Source organism: Typha latifolia, chromosome 3 (assembly GCF_019914945.1).
Source record: "Typha latifolia isolate L0001 chromosome 3, TyphaL0001v2, whole genome shotgun sequence".
Lineage (NCBI taxonomy): Eukaryota > Viridiplantae > Streptophyta > Magnoliopsida > Poales > Typhaceae > Typha > Typha latifolia.
In genome coordinates this window covers 5,904,467-5,925,347 of record NC_133088.1, presented here as the reverse complement: position 1 = coordinate 5,925,347, position 20,881 = coordinate 5,904,467, and the positions used below count along the sequence as shown (strand labels likewise).

At 36.9% G+C, this 20,881-nt stretch overlaps 1 protein-coding gene across 1 annotated transcript; it reads left to right on the top strand.

Moving 5' to 3' along the window:
* The first annotated feature begins 7,705 nt into the window (after positions 1-7,705).
* LOC140784242 (uncharacterized) lies at positions 7,706-20,596 on the top strand. Its single transcript, XM_073131519.1, has 7 exons — positions 7,706-8,183; positions 10,357-10,757; positions 11,615-11,693; positions 13,190-13,281; positions 13,362-13,537; positions 18,796-18,876; positions 20,318-20,596. Exons 1-7 carry the CDS (start codon positions 7,862-7,864, stop codon positions 20,364-20,366), a joined length of 1,200 nt encoding a protein of 399 aa, XP_072987620.1. The 5' UTR covers positions 7,706-7,861; the 3' UTR covers positions 20,367-20,596.
* The last annotated feature ends 285 nt before the right edge of the window (positions 20,597-20,881 follow it).

Below are 20,881 nucleotides of genomic sequence, written 5' to 3'. Positions count from 1 at the left end.
GAACGCTTGCATACGTTCGCATCGACAGAGAATGAAAATTTCGCGTTCGAACATGATCGGGCGCGTTCGAACGCACCGCAGTGAAAATATGGGTTTTGTTAAGGTTTGTTAGGGTTTGTTAGAATTATTTAACTCAGTTGATGAGTCTTTAGGGTGAGCCTCTATAAATATGTGAAAGAAACTCTAATTAGAGTTTATCTTAGATAATTGAATTAGCTTTGCCCCTTATCTCTCTCTCTACTTGTCTCTAGCATTGGCGCCCTCTCCCACCTCCCTTCTTCTACCGCATAAGTCTTTGGTTAGTCTCTTCCAGCTTCTAACTTCTTTCTTCTACAACAACTTCTCCCCCTTTACACCAAGGAGTAAATCTAGCATCTATCTAGCCATTGGAGGGCTATCAAGCTATGATCTAATTAACCTTCGGCCACTATTTGATCGATATCTTAAGATTTAACTGCCCAAATCCTGTGATCTTAGATTCATTGAAAAGCTCTCTCTAAGAGTAACAGCATATCCAAAATTTAGGAGGATCCCTTGGTTAGATTGTTCGTAGATCCCTTCAGAAGTTACAAGCTTTATCGAGTCTAGAACTATTGTAGATTGGATCAGGCTGGTTCATAATAACCAGTACCACCCTTGTTGACATGAACCATCCTCCAAGGTATACCCCTAAGCGTTATCGAAGATATGAAGAATGCCCCTTACCTAGAGAGGGGAACCGACGAGGGTTGATCCTGGAGGCACCATGGCAACAACGCGACGAACCGCACGGGCACTGCACCAACTTACCTCCCTTGCATCCGAGGGAACCTATGGCCCCACATCCAGAGGATAAGCCTTGGGATGAGTGGTAGGAGCCCCTATGTCAACCAAGGGTCCAACTACCAGAGCTGATTCACCGAGGACATAAGAATAGACGCGACCAAATGCTACAACTCCGCATCGTTCGAGTCGAATTTCCTAAATTCAGCAATGGTGACCCATTGGATTGGATTTATAAGGTGGAGCAATTCTTCACTTATCAAGGGACACCTAATCACCAAAAGGTGCTTCTGGCCTCATTCCACCTTAAATATGTAGCGATGAGATGGTATCAAGCAGTGCATCGCACGCGTGCTTTCGTCACTTGAGAGGAGTTTACGCGCTTTGTGTGTGTTTCAAACCTTCCGACTATGAGGAGTTCCAAGCCACCTTGACGAAGCTAAACCAAAAGATCTATGTAAGAGCTTATCAAGAGGAGTTCGAAAGAATTAGCAATTGAGTCTACGGGTGGTCGAACTCAGCCCTCAAAAGCACTTTTGTCTCTGGGCTTCGTCGAGATATTCAAGCGGTAGTCAAGGCGTCTCATCCTACTACCTTGTTGAAAGCCTTCTCAACAGCTCAAATGATGAAAAAAAAGATAAAGGAGTTGAAGGCTACTCACCGTCCAACATGAAACATTAGCGACCCGCGTGTTAACCCTAGACCACCAGTCTCGGGTGTGGCACGTTTGGGGTGGGGTTCGGCCAAACCTCAATCGGCCACCCCCACTACGGACAAGCACTAACCCTAGGGGACAGTCAAAGATCGATGCTCAAAGGGCTTATGCTTCTATCACGACAAGCACTTTACACTGGGCCACAAATGTGCCAAACAGTCCGCAGTCATCATGCTTATGGAAGAGATGATAGAGGATAATCCCATTGAAGATCTTGAGGAGCAGCAAGAGGAAGAAGTGGGCCACACTGAAGAAGACAAACCACTTAAAGTTCAAGCCAAACTCTCCTTTCATTCTCTTGCCAGCGAGCCAACTCTGAAAACTCTATGGGTTGAAGATATCATCAAGAAGAAAAAAGTTTTAATTCTTATTGATTCAGAAAGAACCCATAATTTTATGGATTCACGAATGGTGAGGCGGTTCGAATTAGAGTCGAAACCTTCTAACGGCTTTGATGTGATCATTAGTGATGGCACCATATTGAGAACGGAGGGAATATGCCGCAAGGTCCAGGTGCAAATTCAGGGCCATGTCTTCTAAATTGATATTTATCTATCAGCTCTACGAGGAGCCGACTTGGTACTTGGGGTGCAATGACTTTGAAATCTTGGACCGGTCACCTTTAACTTCACCACCATGGTGATGGAGTTCAGTTATTAGCTACATCAAACATGGAAACAAAAGGGGCACTGTAGTCCCTAGAAGGGTTGCTGAAATCTAAGTGTTGTGGGTTCCTCATGCAACTCATCGAAGGGGCCAAAGACGTGATGATCCAGCACACTTACCCGCTAATTTAAATGTTGTTTTGTAGGAATTTAAACATGTGTTCTAGTAGCCACATGGATTGCCACCACCTAGGGTGCAAGACCATCACATCGAGATCATGCCCGTGGTGGGTCCAACAAATGTGAGACCATACAATTATCCATTTATCCGAAAGGAGGCTATAACAAAGATGATCCGAGAGATGTTTGTCCAACGGGATGATAAGACCAAGTTAAAGCTCCTATTCTTCACCGATCTTACTCATGCGGAAAAAGAATGGTTTGTGGCGATTTTGTGTGGACTATCGAGCTCTCAATTCTATTACCATCAAAGATTCAGTACCCCATACCGGTGATTAAAGAGTTGCTAGATGAATTGGCGGGTGTATGTTACTTCTCAAAGCTAGATTTGAGGGTTGGGTACCATTAAATTAGAGTCAAACCATCCGATGTGCACAAGACGACGTTTAAAACTCATGATTGAAGAGTTCCTCGTTATGCCTTTTGGTTTTATCAATGCTTCCGTCACCTTTTAAAGCTTAATGAATAATATCTTTAGGCCTCATTTGAGACAATATGTGATGATATTCTTTGATGATATATTAGTATACAACCATACATGGGAGGAGCATTTGGGACATCTTCGGACGGTACTTAGCCTATTGCGGCAAGTGTTCATGGGGACAACAAATGGTCGACTACCTAGGCCACATTATATCTAAAAATGGCACGGAAGCTGACCCTAAGAAGATCCAAAGTATGGTGGATTGGCCGCTGCCAAAAGGCTACGCAGTTTCCTCAGTTTAACCGGCTACTATCATCGGTTTATGGCGAACTATGGCAAGGTTGCGGCTCCCCTCACGGTCTTGCTGCATAAGGGTGCATTCACATGGACGGACAAAGCAAGGGAAGCATTTAAAGTGTTGAAGAAAGCGATGATCTCAGCCCCGGTCCTTGCTTTAGCAGATTTTATCAAACCATTCACCATTGAGTGTGACACATCCGGAGTCGACGTGGGGGCTATTTTAATGCAAGAAGGCAGACCCGTGGCTTACATGAGCAAGTGGAGGTCTTATCTCATCATTCATGCTATCACTAAGTGGAGGTCTTATCTCATCGGGCGTCGCTTCACGATTTGCACTAATCAAAGGAGTTTGTTATACTTCTTTGGGCAGCGCATATACACACCAGCCCAGCAAACGTGAGTGTCTAAGCTACTTGAATATGACTACGAGTTGGTGTATAAAATGGGGGCTGAAATTGGCACCGTCGACGCCTTATTTAGGTGCCCAAATCTAGCCGAGTTGGCAGCGATTTTAGTGCCTGCTTTTTCTTTTTTCTAGCAGCTACAAGAGACCTACAAGAATGATCCGACACCATGAAGATGGTGGATGATCGTGCTGCAGATCCTAGCTGTATGCAAGGAGTGGTGGTGAAGGACAGACTCTTGGTGGACAAGGGCAAGATTATTGTTCTAGCTGACCATCACTTGTGCTTGGAGTTGATGCGCCACTTCTATAACTCTCCCATAGCTGAACATGAAGAGGTGTTGCGCACCTACAAACGGTTGAGTCAGAGTTGCACATGGGCTGAGATGAAGAAAGATGTATAAGCCTATGTCAAGGCTTGTGAAGTGTGTCAAAGAGCAAAGACGGAGTCGGCAAAACCTACTGGATTGCCTCAATCGCTTTTGATTCCAATGAAGGTTTGGGAGAATGTTGCCATGAATTTCATTGATGATCTACCTAAGGCCAAAGGATATTCTGTGATATTGGTGGTGGTAGATCACCTCAGCAAGTATGCACATTTTTTAGCTTTGGCACATCCTTACACAGCAAAGAAGGTCGCGGAGGTTTGAGAGGATATCGCCATGGATTTCATTGACGGTTTACCTAAGGCCAAAGGATATTCCATGATATTGGTGGTGGTAGATCGCCTCAGCAAGTATGCACATTTTTCAGCTTTGGCGCATCCTTACACAGCAAAGAAGGTCGCGACGGTTTATGTGCGCAACATGGCTAAGATGTATAGTATGCCGAAATCGATTGTTTCAAATCGTGATCCTATATTTGTGAGTCAATTTTAGTAGAAATTCTTTGCGCTCCAAGGGACTACCTTTCATATGAGTTTAGTCTATCATCCTCAAAAGGACGGCCAATCCGAGGTATTAAATCGTTGCTTAGAGCAGTACTTGAGGTGCTTTATTGGCGAGCGACTGCGGTAGTGGTTATCTTATTTGCCATGGACTGAGTGGTCATACAACACGACCTTTCATTCGGCCATTGGCATGGCCCTGTTTGAGGCCATCTATGGACAGCCACCCCCAGCCTTGCATACATACTTGCCATCGGCCCGAGCCAACCAATCTGAGGTGGATGTAGTTTTGCGAGATCGTGATGAGGTGTTGAGGAGACTCGTGATGCACTTAGCAGCTACCCAAAACAGGATGAAGCAAGTCTATAACCAGAGTCACCAAGAGAGGTCCCTTTCGATTGGAGACTGGGTTGGGTCTACATTAAGCTCCAACCATATTGACAAAGCTCAGTTAGACTCATTCCCAATCAAAAGTTGGCTCCAAAGTTTTATGAACTATACCAGGTGATCGAGAGGATTGGGCCTGTGGTGTACTGCCCTAGACTTACTGCGGAGGCGCGGATACACCCAATATTTCATGTCTCAAGCCTCAAGTCTCGAGTTTCCCTTACCGAGCCCATTGGAGTTGTTCCACCCAAGCCAACAATGACTAAAGTTGATGAGTCCGAATTCGAACTGAGTACTCCTATTCCAGTTCGGATCTTAGCCCACCGATGTACTCGAGTTTAGGATGAGTGGGTGACTGAGATTTTGGTAGAGTGCCAAGGACGCACAGTGGATGAGGCGACTTGGATACCGGAAGCTGATTTCATGGACCAGTATCCTGAGTTGACACCTTGAGGGCAATGTGAACGGAAGTGTGGTGGAATGATATAATTCAATCCATATTGGCTCCACTCGCAGCATTGGATTTATTGGGTTGAGCCTATTTGTCTACTTTAGTTTGTTAGAAGTAATAAAAGCATTTTTGCCGGAGCGTGTTCGATTGCAGGGACCGCATTCGAACGGGGATGCGAACGCCTACACACATTCACAAAAACAGATAACGCAAATTGTGCGTTTGAATGGAATCGGGTCGTTCAAATGCCTGCATATGTTTGCATCGACAGAGAACGAAAATTCTGCCTTCGAACGCCATCGGGCGCGTTCGAACACACCGCGGCGAAAGTATGGATTTTGTTAGGGTTTATTAGCCATTGACGCCCTCTTCTACTTTCCTTTTTCTACCGCTCAAGTCTTTAGTCAGCCTCTTTCAGTTTCTAACCCCCCCTCTTCTACAACAACTTCTCCTCCCTCACACCAAGGAGTAAACCTATCATCTATCTAGCCAGTGGAGGACTATCAAATTATAATCTAATTGATCTTCTGCCACCATTTGGTCGATATATTGAGATCTAACGGCCTATATCCTGTGATCTTAGATTCGTTAGAAAGCTATCTCCAAGAACAATAATATCTCCAAAATTTAGAAGGATCTGTCGGTTAGATTGTTCGCAGATCTTTTCAGAAGGAGCTTCATCTAGTTTAGAACCATTGTGGATTGGATAAGATCGGTTCGTAACAAAAAATTATGATATTATTAGCGTTTTACTTTAGATAAGTAAAACACTTAATAGTTAAGTATTTTAGTTAGGGCTATAATAAAATAAACTCCTTTTGGTTTTAAGTTCGAGTGCTATCTATTTTGATAAATAAATTTAAAAATACATCTAGTTCAGTCAACAACTTTAGTTTCGATTCATGATGTGTCTACTTAACTTGAGTTTATTATTCTATATTTAGCCATTTTTAAAAAATTTTAAATTTTCATATAAGTCACTGACTCATTCATTGATTTATAATTGAAAATTATTGTTTCAATTGATTTTTTTAACTCACATCATCTTGTATTTAAGTTTCAAAGTGAATTAGACACGCAATCAAAAAATTTGATGGACTTAATATAGTCAGCTTGAGTTTTGACCAAATTAGTCATTCTGTAAAAAATTTAACGAGTCTTAGTGTGCTTCAAAACTTATATACAAGATTAGATGGACTTTTAAATCTCAATTCCAATCAATAGTTTTCATATTGATTGGTTAGCGCATATAAATCGTTTTCTCAATCAGTGATTTATATAAAAATTAAAGAGCAATTTTATATAGAAACTTTTTCTCCATACTTAATAATTTTCATAATAATTTAATTTTTTTCTTATAAATCACTGACCCAATCTGGCACACCAAATTGGTATCGTATTGATTCGTAGAAATAATAAATATCAAAGCCTAGAAAAACTATATGAAGCATCTATTTCCAACTGTATAACTGATAATAAGATAAGAAAAGCAATTAAAAGGTTATATGAGTTAGTAAATATTTTGGCCAATATTATGTATCAAACATGGTAATGAAATACTTCATCTTCCAAATCTTCATATAGGTATTAGGGATAAGCTCTTCTCTCAAAGTGTAGGCAGGATACCCATTTTGCAAATCTACAAGAAACTTTGTATATTAGAAAAAATGACAACCTAATCATGTAAAAAATATCAAAACAATGTCACAATAAGACCTGCAATATATGATTACATGGCAAAAATTTAGTGCACACCAGAAGGAGCAATTAGTACTATTAGAACACAAAGGTACTTTCAAATTTAATTGGAGTCTTACCGTTAAATTTCTGATTTAGATATCTGCTGCTATTCCATAGGCTCTATTAATGAAAAGAAGAAGAAGAAGAAGAAGAAGAGATAGAAAAGTGTTGCTACAGCAAGCTCGGAGGAGGCAGACTATCAAAATAATTTAACGATATTACATATTTAAGGTGTTTTTTTTCCATCAAGTCACCCATATAAATAGTTAAGTTGAGGTTTTAGAGTTATTATGCAAAGAAAAAACCCGAAAGATATAACCACCTTTATATTGAGAGAGATTAGAGTGTGAAAACTCTTTGTACTTGAATTTGAATTAGTAGACTAAAGTTTTGCACTATTTTTTTTCTTTATTCTTTGTGATTACTTGACCACCGTAAGATACGAGCTCAAAATTAATGGCAGATGGCTACATGGCATAGCTTTCCTTGAATTTTGACATATTTTTAAATATGAATACGATCTACTACTAAACGGGTTAGAGAATCATAAGTAACTTATCAAGTAAGAGAAGATATTTGAATTTATATCCATTATTTAGTTACAAATGTGTTTAGTTAGGTTTGAAACAAATTTACTCGCATTATAAATAAAATCCATTTCTTGTTAGAAATTAATTATTCCGATGGTAATCGTGTCATAAATAAGATGGCATATTAGATCATAAATAATATAAATAAGTTACACAAATTAAGATAATAAATATGAATACTACTCATTTACAAATCAATCACACCCTAGAACACCATTATACCCATTTAACACCTTCAGGTAGGATCAAAAATTGCCATACCATTGGTTGAGGTAAATTTGGATTGCATCGGTGGATAATACTGAGTTTTGGCCTCTCTTCTCCGCGGGTAATCGTACCATCAGATCAGCGAGAGAATATGCGACTCAACTGTTTGTTCTTTTTCAAGGGTTTTTCTCCTCCTCTCCTCTTTGCTGCTGCTGCTGCTGCTGCCTTCTCTCCCTCTTATCTTTTCGGTAGTGGAGGTGGTGGTTCTAGGGTTCCGGTGATCCGGTGGAGAGGGTCACCGGCGATGGCGAGTGAAGGGCGGGAGGGTGACTGGGACTGCGGCGGTTGCCGGAACCGCAACTACGCGTTCCGATCGTTCTGCAACCGGTGCAAGCAGCCACGCCTACTCGTCGACACCAAGACTCCCAAGGATTCGAAATGGCTCCCCCGCATCGGTGACTGGATCTGCACCGGTAACCTTTAATTCCCTCCCAATACGAATCTAATGCACAAAGAATTTGGATTAGTTTTCCCTCTTTTTCTTAGTATCTTTCTTGATGCGAGTGAACGAACTTGTGATGGGTGATATTGATTTGATGACTTTTGGTGTCGTGGAAATCTGCAATGATGCACGTAAAGTAAATCTTTTAATTTCTCTCTTTTTTCCCCTCAGATTTTGATAACTTTATTGCGACGAGTTTCTTTTTCTAATTTTTTACGACATTAGATGTAACAAGTGTGGAAGGGAAATAGCAAATTTAGATCCGTAGAATTTAAAGCAAATAGTGAGTTGGGTACGAATTCACAGTAGCAGTAACAACAAAAATGGACGGAAACAGCTTATAAAGATAAAACTCCCAACTAATCAACTACTTAGGCCATTGAAATCCTCCTTTTATCTGTTCCTCCATCCTTCGGTGCAATTGTTCTTTACTGGTGAGCTATTTTTTTTTGGAGACTCCAGGCCTAAATAATATATCTGCCGTTCTAATGGTTTTACTGGATACAATTACAGAACGCCAGTCATATGAACCCATTAAATTGAGCTTGTTCGCGAGAGGCAGTTACTGAGGAAAGTTGAACATAGATGTAAATATATGAGCTTTAACCAACCAATCCCTAGATCTGATTTTGATTCCTTTAAATTGACAATGAAATATTCTCATCTGCCAAGTGCGTCTTATAGAGTTTTCTGATGTGTGCTCTCTCTGGAAACTTAATGCAACTCAAAATTTTGAACAAATGGTGGAAAACATGTGATCAAATGTAGATTAAATGAATCCAGCAATATAGATAAAAAAAACCAGTAAATGATCATAAGGTTTTCTATTAAAATATAAGTAAGATTAAATCCCATTCAGTTTAAACTTAACAAACTAGCAAGTCTGAAATTTATAGTGAAAGATATGGCCAAAGGGAATAGTATATTGATTACTAGACTTAGATTAATCAAGAATAGGCTAAAGATAGGTTGGGCCTCACCCAATGTGAAAGTGTGTGTGTAGGGCTGTCAAAATAAATGAGCAGCACGTGTTCGGCTCAGTTATGGCTCGGCTTGAGCTCGGTTTGCATTGAGCTGAGCCAAGCCTGGATAAAAAATGAGGTTGGAAATTAATTTTGAGTTGAACTTGAGCAGAAGTTGGCTTGCTCAGACTCGACTCGATAAGCTCAAAAAATATTATATATATATATATATGTATTTATTTATATTGTCAATAGTTTATAATCATGGTTTCCGAGTCAAATTAGCCATAATCGATCTCGATCTGTATCCAAAATCACTGATTGATTTTGGTCTGGGATCGGCTAGTTTTGGTCGTATCAGCTGATTCGTCTTGGTCGAATCGGCTGAAATTTGGTTGAAACTATTTTTTTTTTTTAAATTCAGTTCAAATCTAAAATATATCTAACTATAATTGATGTCTTCAACCGCATTCTTTTCAAATTTTCTTGGACGGCCGATCTCGATCTCGATCTCGATCCCAATCTCAATTCCGATCCTTGAAACCTTGGTTATATTCTTTTATTTTCTAGTTGTTTAGTATTTAGATGAACTTCACCTAATTCCATTTATTGTGATACACATTTAAAAGAGCTCATTTGCCCTGTGAAAAGAAAAATTGACTTAATACCATCTGAAAGTTAGATTTTTTACTTTTGCCTACATTTGACTCATGAAGTTCAATTGTATTGGATGTTGTTGGTAATGTTCTTACTGAACTTCTCAAATATTAATGGAGTATGTCCTGCCTTGAGGTAGGTTTTGGTAGTTGTCATAATTGCTTGATAAGAGTAGCAAATGCTCATTTATGAAATAGTACTAAGTGGGAATTGGCAATTAATTACGTCTGGAATTTTGGTTCTACAACTTTAATGTAAGTCACTAAGTGTCTTTTCATGTTCTTGTCACATGAATGAACTGGATTTATCCAGAAACTGTATTTGTAGTTTACTGCTTTCTTGTAATACTCATATTATGTAGTTGAGATTAGGATACTTCAATTGATTGTTGGGTGAATGACCAGCATGCGTGTGTTTATCCTTTTGTGTGTGTTTTGGTTGGGAATGGCTGGTTGGTGTGTTACTTGGCTGCCTTCTCTCGCTATCTGCACTGCTGGTTGGCGTGTGTGTCAAATGGATGAGTAGGTTGCAGTAACAATAATTATGCATCCAGAAAGAACTGCAAAAAGTGCGGCAAATCGAAGGAAGAAGCAGCAATGCCAGCAATTGCAATGCCTGGAATGTCTCTGCCTACTTATGCACACTATGTAGCAAGAACACAGGGACTAGCAGGATTAAAGATGAATTTTGGGATGCCAGGCAATTTGGCTCTGCAACAGTCACTTCTAGCAAATCCTAACTGGTCATATGGGGGACTTGGTAGATATGGGCTTCACTCATCTCCTAGTTGGCCATTCACTGGAAGTAATACCAGTGGAATTTCGTATGCCAGCAACACAAATCAATTTCCTATTGTTCCAAAAGATTGGCGTGATGGTGACTGGATATGTACCTGTGGTTTCCATAACTACTCATCACGTTCTCAGGTAATTATATTTTAGTTAATTTCCATTTTGTAGTATTTTTGCAGTTCCTACATTTTGTCCATGCCTCATTATGGTGTCAATGTGAGCTTGATTTTCTGCGGCCTCCACGTAGTACTACCCAATTGTCTCTTTTTTCTGTCTTTACAATTTAAAAATTAAAACATGGAAGTACTTACTATATTTAATAAATAATCTGTTGGACCCATTAAGATGAAAACAGTCTCTTCATTTTTACTATACAATCATTTTAGGTATTACTCCTAGCCTTAATTGACTTTGTCGTAAGCTGATTTTCAATTAGTTATTCACCTCTTCAATTGACGGACCTGACAGTCAGAGATTGTTTTTTTTCCAAGTCTAGGTGATTGTTTACATGTTCACTTTGATTTCATTTTTGTGTACTTTGAATAATTTTCTTGTGACTCCTGTACAGGCTGATTTCTTTTGAGATGAGACTCTTATACACACTAATTATTCCTCTATTTCTGTTTTTCTAGCCATTTTAACACTTATCCTTTTCAAAGTTAGTCCCTAACATGCATGAAATGCAATATGTTGATTGATACTTTTTGTTTGGGTAAATTTCAGCACCGCTTTGAGCTTTGCTCCGCCACACAGAATATGAATTTTGGTTTAATGAAATTTAACAATAAAATATAGTGGATGTAGCTCACAAAAGATGTTGGAATCTGCTGTTATAATTTTTTTCTCGTTAGATTTAGGCCTAGTTATCTGCTTATCTTCTGGAAATGCATCCCACCTATTCAAGATATTTTTCTATTCAATCTTCTCCTGTAATTTTGCACAACCTCACTTTTATAGGAGAGGATAAAAGTTCACTTTTCATTTCTCTGCAGTGCAAAGAATGCAATTCACCTATACCTTCTGATGCACCCTCTGCAACAATGAAGACTACAGTTTCAGATATTTTTCCAAGTAAGAGAATCTTCCTTTTGCTTGTTCAGTTAACTTCTTGTTAAGATAATGATCTGGTGTTCTTATATTAGAGCTTTTATTTCCTATATATTTTGCTCTAATTAAAGGCACACTGCAGAATATGGCCACCTGGATACATTTCTATATGACTGATCGGTTGCTCTTGGTGTCCCTTTGAATTTTTTTGACCAATCCTATCCTTTCTTTAATTACCTTGAGTAGGTATAATTGAACCTTAAAATGAAATAATACTTGTAATGCTTTTTCCTACTCAAAAGAATATGGTTTTTTAATGTTATGCAGTTATAAAATGACATCTAACAAAAGTGAGACAATATGTAGAGATTGAAATATATTTCTAATTTCTATGCCAAGAAGAGTGAGAGACTTGTACAGTCTTTTGAGACTATTCTGTAGCTTCATAATTGATGTAGCCTACCTAGATTCATGCCCAAGGAGAAAATATAGGGCCTCAAATCTCAATGAATCTCTATTTCTGTCTCTAGATACCTTTTTCATACTAGTATTGTTAGATAGAATGATAGATAGGAGTAAAATAGAAAATAATCCACCAAACCGTGGAGGAAAGAAAATAAAAAATCACCTAGTTGTGGGAGATAGAAGATGAATCCTCCTGACTTGTGAGGGAAGAAACATTACCTAGATTGTGAAGGATAAAGAAAGTGAAAGAGAGAAGGGAGGAGGAGAAGAAGGAGAAAGGAGAAAGTGATACATGTGGGCAGCGGAATCCTCCACAAAATAATAATTTCTTTTTTTAATTTTCCATGATTTTTCTTCTTCATTTGTCGGAATTCCCCTGACCTTCATATATAGAGATGACGACATTACATCAAATTACAATCTAAATTTATCAGAATCTTTCCTAATGTAATCGATAATTAAACTTAAAGATCAATCAAATCCTAACAAAACTTATCAAAAAACAAACTAAAAACCAAGTCTCCTAGATATTCGGAATTTTAACCGAATGACACTCTAAAAACAAATCTAAATTTAAGATATAAAATGCATCCGAAAATTAAAAACAATGAAAATCTAGTTCTCATCAGTAATTGTCATAAGTCATTGCTTTATGAATGTTATGAACTTATAATCTGCTCCAAATTTTTATTGCACAAGTTCTTCCTACATTGTATTGTGATACTCATATCATCTATACTCTTTGCTTATGCAATAATTCCCTGATCATTCTTCTTATAATTTTAAATCTCTGACCAGATGGCATATCATTCCATTGTCATGATAGTTTTCCTCTGGTGTGCATTAATTATTGATAATGCTCATATCTTCTTCTAGCTAGATATATTATTCCTTGCGCTTGTTATTATCAGTTGCTGGTAGCTAGACAATCGTCTATATCCATGTATCATGTTTCTAGTTAGAATTCCCATATCTAGCTTTATGTTCATTTTCTAAGGCCATGGCAGGCCTCATTAGACTTTTATTGTGAACTCTTTGTCTTCTGCTGCTTTCAGCCTTGGGTACAAAAAGATTGGCATCCGAAGAGTTTGTCAATGACTGGGATAGTAAAAGGCTTAATGCAGGGAATATGAATCGTCAGTTTTCGGTATGTTTTCTTGGGCAATTTGTTGTAGTATGTCGCTTATTAAAATTTAACTTAGTGTTTCTTTTTTTCTGGAATCCAAGACAAATGACCAACATCACTTGTTTGAGGGTTTTGAGGAAGACGCAAGATGCAGTGATGATCAAGCACCTGAAATGTATTCTAAGTATGCTAATGGGAACTTGGCTGCTTTATCCTCTGGACAAGTAAATGCGCAATCTCCACAAATTGCGGGGATGCCTGCACTTCTAGGAAAAGGGTATATTTACCTTTGAATACTTACAGTCAAGTTATCCTATTCCTAGATACATGCATCATATACATATATATGTCAATGCATATCTACACTATATGAAGTCACAAATAAATTCTGTCAAAAGCTTTTCTGCTACTGGGTTCATAGGCTCGATGTGTTTGTGGATGTAAATTTCTCACAAGTTTTGTTTCTTTATACCTAGAGATATATTGAGGCAAGATAATTGTCTTCATGCGATACATGATCAATGTCAGGACTTCAGTCTTTCTTTATTTCATCAATGTATAACATGCTTTCTAGAGAGCACCAATACTGGACTATGGAATTACGCCCTCGAATCATCTACCTCAGTACTCTAGCTCTATTTATTTTGCATATATGTAAAGTAGAATTGTCCCCAAAAGTGATTGTGGCTGCCTCCATGGTGGAAATTTAAATTACACTGCCATGCCATTGGCTTGGCTTTTGTCAAGGGAGATTGGGTTCATAGTGGCTGGGGCAATTAATGGCGGGTGGTAAGACCTGCATGGCTGCTGATTGGCGGTGTGAGCATGAATATGTCAATACATGCATAATAGGATCTAAGTCAATTAAAACATTGTAGGACCATTATTAACTAGTAGGTAGCCTACCATTGCATTTTTAAGATTCTCCCCACATCAAGCCACCATGAAGACCTTGTACTATCTATGGGGAGAGAGTGAAATGGGGGGAGAAAGGTCAACAATAAAAAAATAGTCATCAACACTCACTTCTGTCCGAGTGTTTACCTATGTTTACCAAAGTATAGCATTGATAAAATTACTATCTGTAATTTATAAGAAATTTACAAATACATATTATTCATGTTTTATCTACCATTTCTCTATTAATTCATTTAATTATATTCTTCTGCTTCTGTCCCTTTTCTTTCTTTCTCAACCTAATTTCATGTCTTCCTCAATTCTTTCTTTATAGAGAATAATTTTATTGACGTAGATACTCTAGCCATGAAATATAAGTTAGTATGGAAGGCATGAGATCTGCTTTGGGTCATTTTTCATAGTTCTTGCCATGGCGTCTACCCTCTGCTGAGCTCCATGAATCTTCTTATATTTAGGTTAAAATCAAGCCAAACCATAAGAGTGTAAACTATAATTTACTAAGCAGAAAATAGTGCTGATATGAATGAAATATATCCATTATTTCTTATTGAATACTGCAGTCGAGGGGATTTAGATGTTTCACTGCTGGCGACGAGCAACACCAAAATAGAACGAGTATTGTCTTTTGGTTCTAGTTGGTGGGATGGTTCCTTTTGCATAAAGAATGAGTTTAGATATGTCTATCGGTTATATCCTATGTCCTATGGATTGAAGGAGATTTAAATTTGTAGCTTATGCAACAGTAACAACCATTGTGATGTATAATTGCAATTTCTTTTTTCTACATCCTAGTGATTAACATTCTCTATAATGTTTTGGATGTTTTTTTGTCACCAATGTTTACTTTTTTTCAGTGATTAGATTGGTGATGCTTCTTTATATTCTTATTTTATCATCTCCTAACTACAATTCCTATAATGAATAAGATATATATATATATATATTACATATGCAGACACATATATGTAAGTATATATGGGTGATTCCATACATACACATTAATTTCCTATTGTATTTGATGTTTAAGATTTTTGTATCCTGTACTTGTGCAGTGTTGTGAGCTATATCATACTGAAATATACAAAATTTAAGTATAAAGTTTTAGTCCAACTCTAGCTTTCTCTCGTGGCATCTATATATACAATTATATCTATTATATATATATGTATATGCATATTTGGATAATATATGTTGGTAGTGAAATATACAAATGGAGAGTTTGCACGGAAGTTCTTGGAGCCACTATGAGAATGCTTATGTAGAACTCTCATTATCTTTATATTCTAGGTATGGTGCTTAGAATGTTGAAGGGATTTTAGGCATTATGTGAAGGAAAAGATTGGAACACGGTCTGAACTTTGAAGTATCGGGTCGATAATGATATGTATTGGTACCGGACATTACTGATCTGAAACTGGGATTGAAATCAGTTTTTCCTTAGTTTCACCCCAGTATCAGTTGTATCGGTCTAGTATCATTCGATATGTATCGGTCGTATAGTCTATGACTGAAAATTTTGATTTTTCTTTTATGTGGACTATATGTTGATCACATCATAAATTGTATCTAACCTGAATATTATTCGAGACGTTAATTATTGATCTCTTGATGTCTCCAGCGCCACATTCTTACATTTCTTTTCTATTTTTCTTTCTTTTACTTTTTGTTGCTTTTTTTTTTTCATTTGCTCCACCTTGTTTTAGCTTTTCTATTAACGCACCTACACTCACCTTTTACCAAGGTGGTTGTTAGCCTCATCTATAGGAGGTTTCCTACAACCTCCATTGTGGAGGTGATGAATTCATCTATAATTCGACATTATGCTTAGTATTTTTGACTCTTTGAATTATATTACTATCTTACATGAGTAATCTAAATTTTCTTATCTTTGTTTTCTCAAACTTTTAGGATTTTCTTTGTTTATTTCATTTTTTATAATTTAAGTAATAAAAAATAGTCTGAAACTGAAATCGCTGATACAGTGGTCAAAATGGCTAATACATATCATTTTCTCCGACAAAAAATATCAATACTGATATGTAAAACTTGGATTGGGATGCAAGATACATTAGGTGAGTTGATAAGGTATGCGTTCCTACTTTAAGACTACGTTATCCTAGACTTGGCTCTAGTAAATTGCTGTTTATCATTTTAAGTAGGTCATGAATTGCACATGTATTTTACTATTGATGTTTTGGGTCGGGGAGAGCCACTTGCTTCTAGAATTCTATGTGAATGCTTATATTGTAGCACTTGATTTAATTTTTTCCTATCGTCTTTCTCATTACTTGTTTATACTCAAGGAATGTGTTTCATCCATGGCTCCAAGTTTCGGTCGATCCCGAGTGGGATCGGCCGAAATGGATCGGGATCGGCCATAGCCCCATGGCCAAATCTAATCTAGTAACTAGTTTCGGCTAGGTATCGCCTGATCCTGCTCGATACGGGCTCCCTCTCTCTTCCCTCACTCCATCTCTCTTCTCTCTCTAATTTTTTTTTTCCATTTCTTCTCTCACCGGTGCCCCATCTCTCTCATTTCTCTCTACTCTCTCCCTCTAGCGTCTCTCTTCTTCTATTCTTTCTTTTCTTCAATCTCTTTCTCTCTCTGTCTCTCCTTCAAACTTTGTTACTGCAGCAAAAATTTGCTGCAGTAACAGAGAGTGAGATAGAGAGACGAGAGACGAGAGACGAGAGACGAGAGACGAGAGATGAGAGACGAGAGACGAGAGACGAGAGACGAGAGAGAGAGTAGAGAGAGAGAGGGGGAGGAAGAGATTGGGAAGGGAAAGAGAAGGGTGGGAGAAGAAATGAAAAAAAAATCAAAGAAAAAAAGTTACCTTGTGACAGTAAGAGAGGAGGAAGAGAGAGATTGAGAGAGAAAGAGAGAAAGAGGAGAGGGAGAGAAGAAATAAAAAAATAAAATTTGCCTTGTGACAATAAGAGAGAGAAGGTAGAGAGAAGAAAGGAAATAAAATTAGAAAAATAAATTTGCCTTGGCAGTAATAGAGAAAGGGAGGAAAAGAGAGAAGAAAAAAAAGAAGGGAGAGCCAACTTGGTATTCATTAAAGTTTTAAATAAATTAATATAATTTTTAGATTTTAGACTTTATATGTGAATAATAATTATTTTTTTATCATTTTTCTAAATTTTTAGAAAATTTTCTGTATTGAAATAATATTTAGAATTTATATGATTAAAAAAAATTCGATCCGATATGAGTGATCGATATGACCGATATGACTGATATGTATCGTTTTGTTGGATAACCGATCTTGATCCTGATACCAAGTTTTGGAACCTTTGTTTCATCATCATGGTTGAACTTAAATTGTGTAAAATTGAGGAAAATGATAATAGCATTTGTGCAAAATCCATGAGAAAATTAAAGATTCATCCGATTTAATTGGTCTTTCAGGTTTAATGGGGAAAAAATTCTTCCATGTAGTGTGCTCAACATGTGTTTATGTTATAGTGGATTAACATTTAATAACCTGTGTTTTGTGTTATAAATCCTCAGTAGTGTTCTCAAGTTCTCCGTGATCTCTGTTCTCTCGTTGACAAGGATTTGGTAGATCAATCATCTAGAGATTTTTTTGTATAATAAAGATGTCTTTTCTGATTACCTAACTTCTGCATGTAATTGTCGAAGTTTATTGTTAGGATTGATAAATTTTGGTACATTTGTAGTAAATTGTTATCATATTTTTGTGCTTCTAATTATTCAATGTGTTCTTAGTTCATCCCTTGTTTTTTAACTCGAGAATAAGTGGGTTTAGCCCTGTTAGATTTATTTAGAGGAAAGGAAGAAAAACCGTGCAAAAGCCCTAATACTTAAAGAGAGAAGAACGAGGAGGAGTCAAATTCCACAAAGGAGACTGACGAAAAGCGCGACCTCCATTAGTGCTATATCTTAGAGAGAGATCATAAAGCCAGAGGAAGTGCATGCGTCTGGCTTAAAAAAATCTAAAGCCCTCTTGAAGCAGCAGGGAATAGCTACCTTGTGCCAATCCAGCCAATAGGAAATTAGCAAACTCGGTTTTAACGAGGTCCCTAAGTTCATCCCTTGTTTTAAGTCTATTATTTGATCCTTGATATGTTTTAGTAAGTTCTCAAAATAACTGAACTTATATGTCTAAGATGTTTCTCTGGCTTCCTTCCTAATTAACAGAGCATCTTTAATTTGAATTGCTGAAACTTGTGTCTACTGAGATCAAAACTTAAATAGGCTGGATGAAAGATTAATCTTTGTGGAAGTAGTTTGCATTTGAAAATATTTAACTACTTATCAAGAGATTTACTATTTAATTTTTGATTTCATGTTGTGATGGGAGAGTTTTGGAGCTCTTGATATGTTCACGGATATTTTAAAATAATATGCTTTGCAGTTATTATTTGTAAAGTTTCTGTAGAAGTACTTTAGTTTAAACTTGAGGTCGTCTGCTTCTGCAACCATATTTTTTTTGATACTGCATCCTAGTTAGTAAGTGCAATGTAGTAGATTGGGTTTACAGTGTCAGGGATCGCTAGACACAAGTCACACAACTACTCTTTTCTCTTGTGGAACAGTTATTTCTTTCGTTCTGATTATGACCCTCGCCGTGTTATTTTATTTATCAGAGCAAAACAATGGCGTGAAGGAGACTGGATGTGCAGTAATTGCAACAATCATAATTTTGCATCACGGACATATTGCAATAGGTATGCTTATTTACCTTTAAAATATCTTCGTGGATAAGCTGGCTATAGAGCAAGTGATATGTCTTCGTAAAATCTGATATATACTATTGTTCATGGATCCAAATATACTATTCTCCTTCACTGCATCAGCAGCAAAACTTTTCTTTTGGGTTAAATATATTTTACTATTCTGTATTATGCTCAAAATTATTTTACCTTCTTATACTTCAAAAAGTCTCAAATCAGTTTCTGTACTTACAACTAAAGTAAACCATCAGTTGTGCTATCAAAGTTTATGGAGCGCGCCCAAATGACCAAAATGCCTTTGTCGTATTTATTAAGTAAAATAGATGAGTTTTTGATATGATATTTTTAAACTCATATTAGTTTTGTTCTTAGATGTGATATAAGTATTAAACTTCATTAAAACTTAGGTTTAATAAAACTTACTATATAGTTGGCATAGTCTAGAAAGTAAGAAAATACAACATGTGTGTTTTATTGAAGAGAAAAAAAAAGCTTATGTAAGAGGGGAAGGATATTTTTGTTTATAAAAAATAAAAAATGGAGACAATGCTCACCATTTAATATTTGAAATTTTTTGGGTGCGCTCCGTTAGTTTAAATGAAAAAAACTAACTCGTAAGTATAAGGACTAGTTTGAGATTTTTTAAAGTAAAGTAATTTTAGGTATAAATACGGGGGATATAATGTATTTAATCCTTTTCTTTTTATTTTTTTCTTTCCTCTCTCTCTCCTTCCCCTTTCTCTTCACTACAAAAGTAATTTTTTTCTTTTCGGTTCTTCTACTCGCTCCTCTTCTTCATTGCAAAAGAATCTGTTTCTTAATTTTTTTTTCTTTCGGTTCTTCCACTCTCCTTTAATTTTTTTTGATTGAGTACTTTTTAAATTGTTTTTAGTTTTTAGGCTTAATATGTGAGTAATTATTATTATATTATTTTTAAATATTTTTAATTTTTTTTGCATTTTTAAATAATATTTAAAACTTTATATAATAAAAATAGTTCGATTTGATACGGTCAGCCGATTTCGATCCCGATATCGAGTTTTGGAACCTTGCTATTGTTTACAATCTCGGGGTTTACTTGTTTCTTGTGCTGAATGTTACACCACTGAGTTCTGTGCTATGAAGCACGAACATTTCAAATAAACATATCTTGTCCGTGTCCGACACTTGTACAATGTATTTAATATTTAAAATTATTGAATAGATTTGAACATTTTTGGACATTCTTCAGACACTTTGACTCCTATATTATGTTTCCCTTTGAGGAGTTTTAACTTTTTTAAAGTTGCACCTATTTTTTAGAAGTAGAATTTCGGTAGTTCCATTATGCATCTACAGCATTCTCCCAAAGCCATAGCCCATAGTATGACTAGTAGTCACCAGAAGTGGTTCGTTTTATGACTTGGAATTAAACTGTAAGCATTTTCTGTTGCAGGTGTAAAACTCAGAAAGAAGCTGCTGTCCACCCTGTTGGTGCTCTATAGCTTTTATAATGTAGATATTTTGGTTTGCGAGCCTTCTATGGTTATATACTTATATTCCTTTAGATCAGCAGTTTCTCTGTGCTTTGATGTAATTTTTGATAAGACAGCATTCTGGTACTGTTGAAGGGCTATGTTGTAGTTAAAAGATTGGTCAGAACTGGCCATTCTTAAATTGTTCTTTTCTACTCAATGACTGAATAAGCCAGAAATTTTGTCGATGCAGTTTGCTACATCCGGGTTTTCTATCAAGTGGTGAAAATTTTCGACCCTTATTATCTTTCTTGATGTGAGTAAATTAATGTGGGCTAGTAGATTTAGAATCAGTTCAGCTTGAGCTACTTTATATTTCAGCATTTCCTAATCTAAGATGATGCATTAAATCCAGTGCAAGTTTGTCGGGAAGTCTATCATCTGCCGTTTCTTGTTCTCCAGGCTGAAATGGGAGGTTTGTCATATATTGGCCAATTTGAACAACGAGAAAGGAAGATTCCCTTATTATCTTTTTTTTTTTTTAA

Bases quoted from the DNA above. Each gene is read 5' to 3' on its own strand.
- LOC140784242 (XM_073131519.1), top strand. From the start codon at position 7,862: ATGCGACTCAACTGTTTGTTCTTTTTCAAGGGTTTTTCTCCTCCTCTC. The intron at 8,184-10,356 runs GTAACCTTTAAT...ATGGATGAGTAG, and splicing joins CGGTGACTGGATCTGCACCG to GTTGCAGTAACAATAATTAT. The intron at 13,282-13,361 runs GTATGTTTTCTT...CTGGAATCCAAG, and splicing joins ATATGAATCGTCAGTTTTCG to ACAAATGACCAACATCACTT.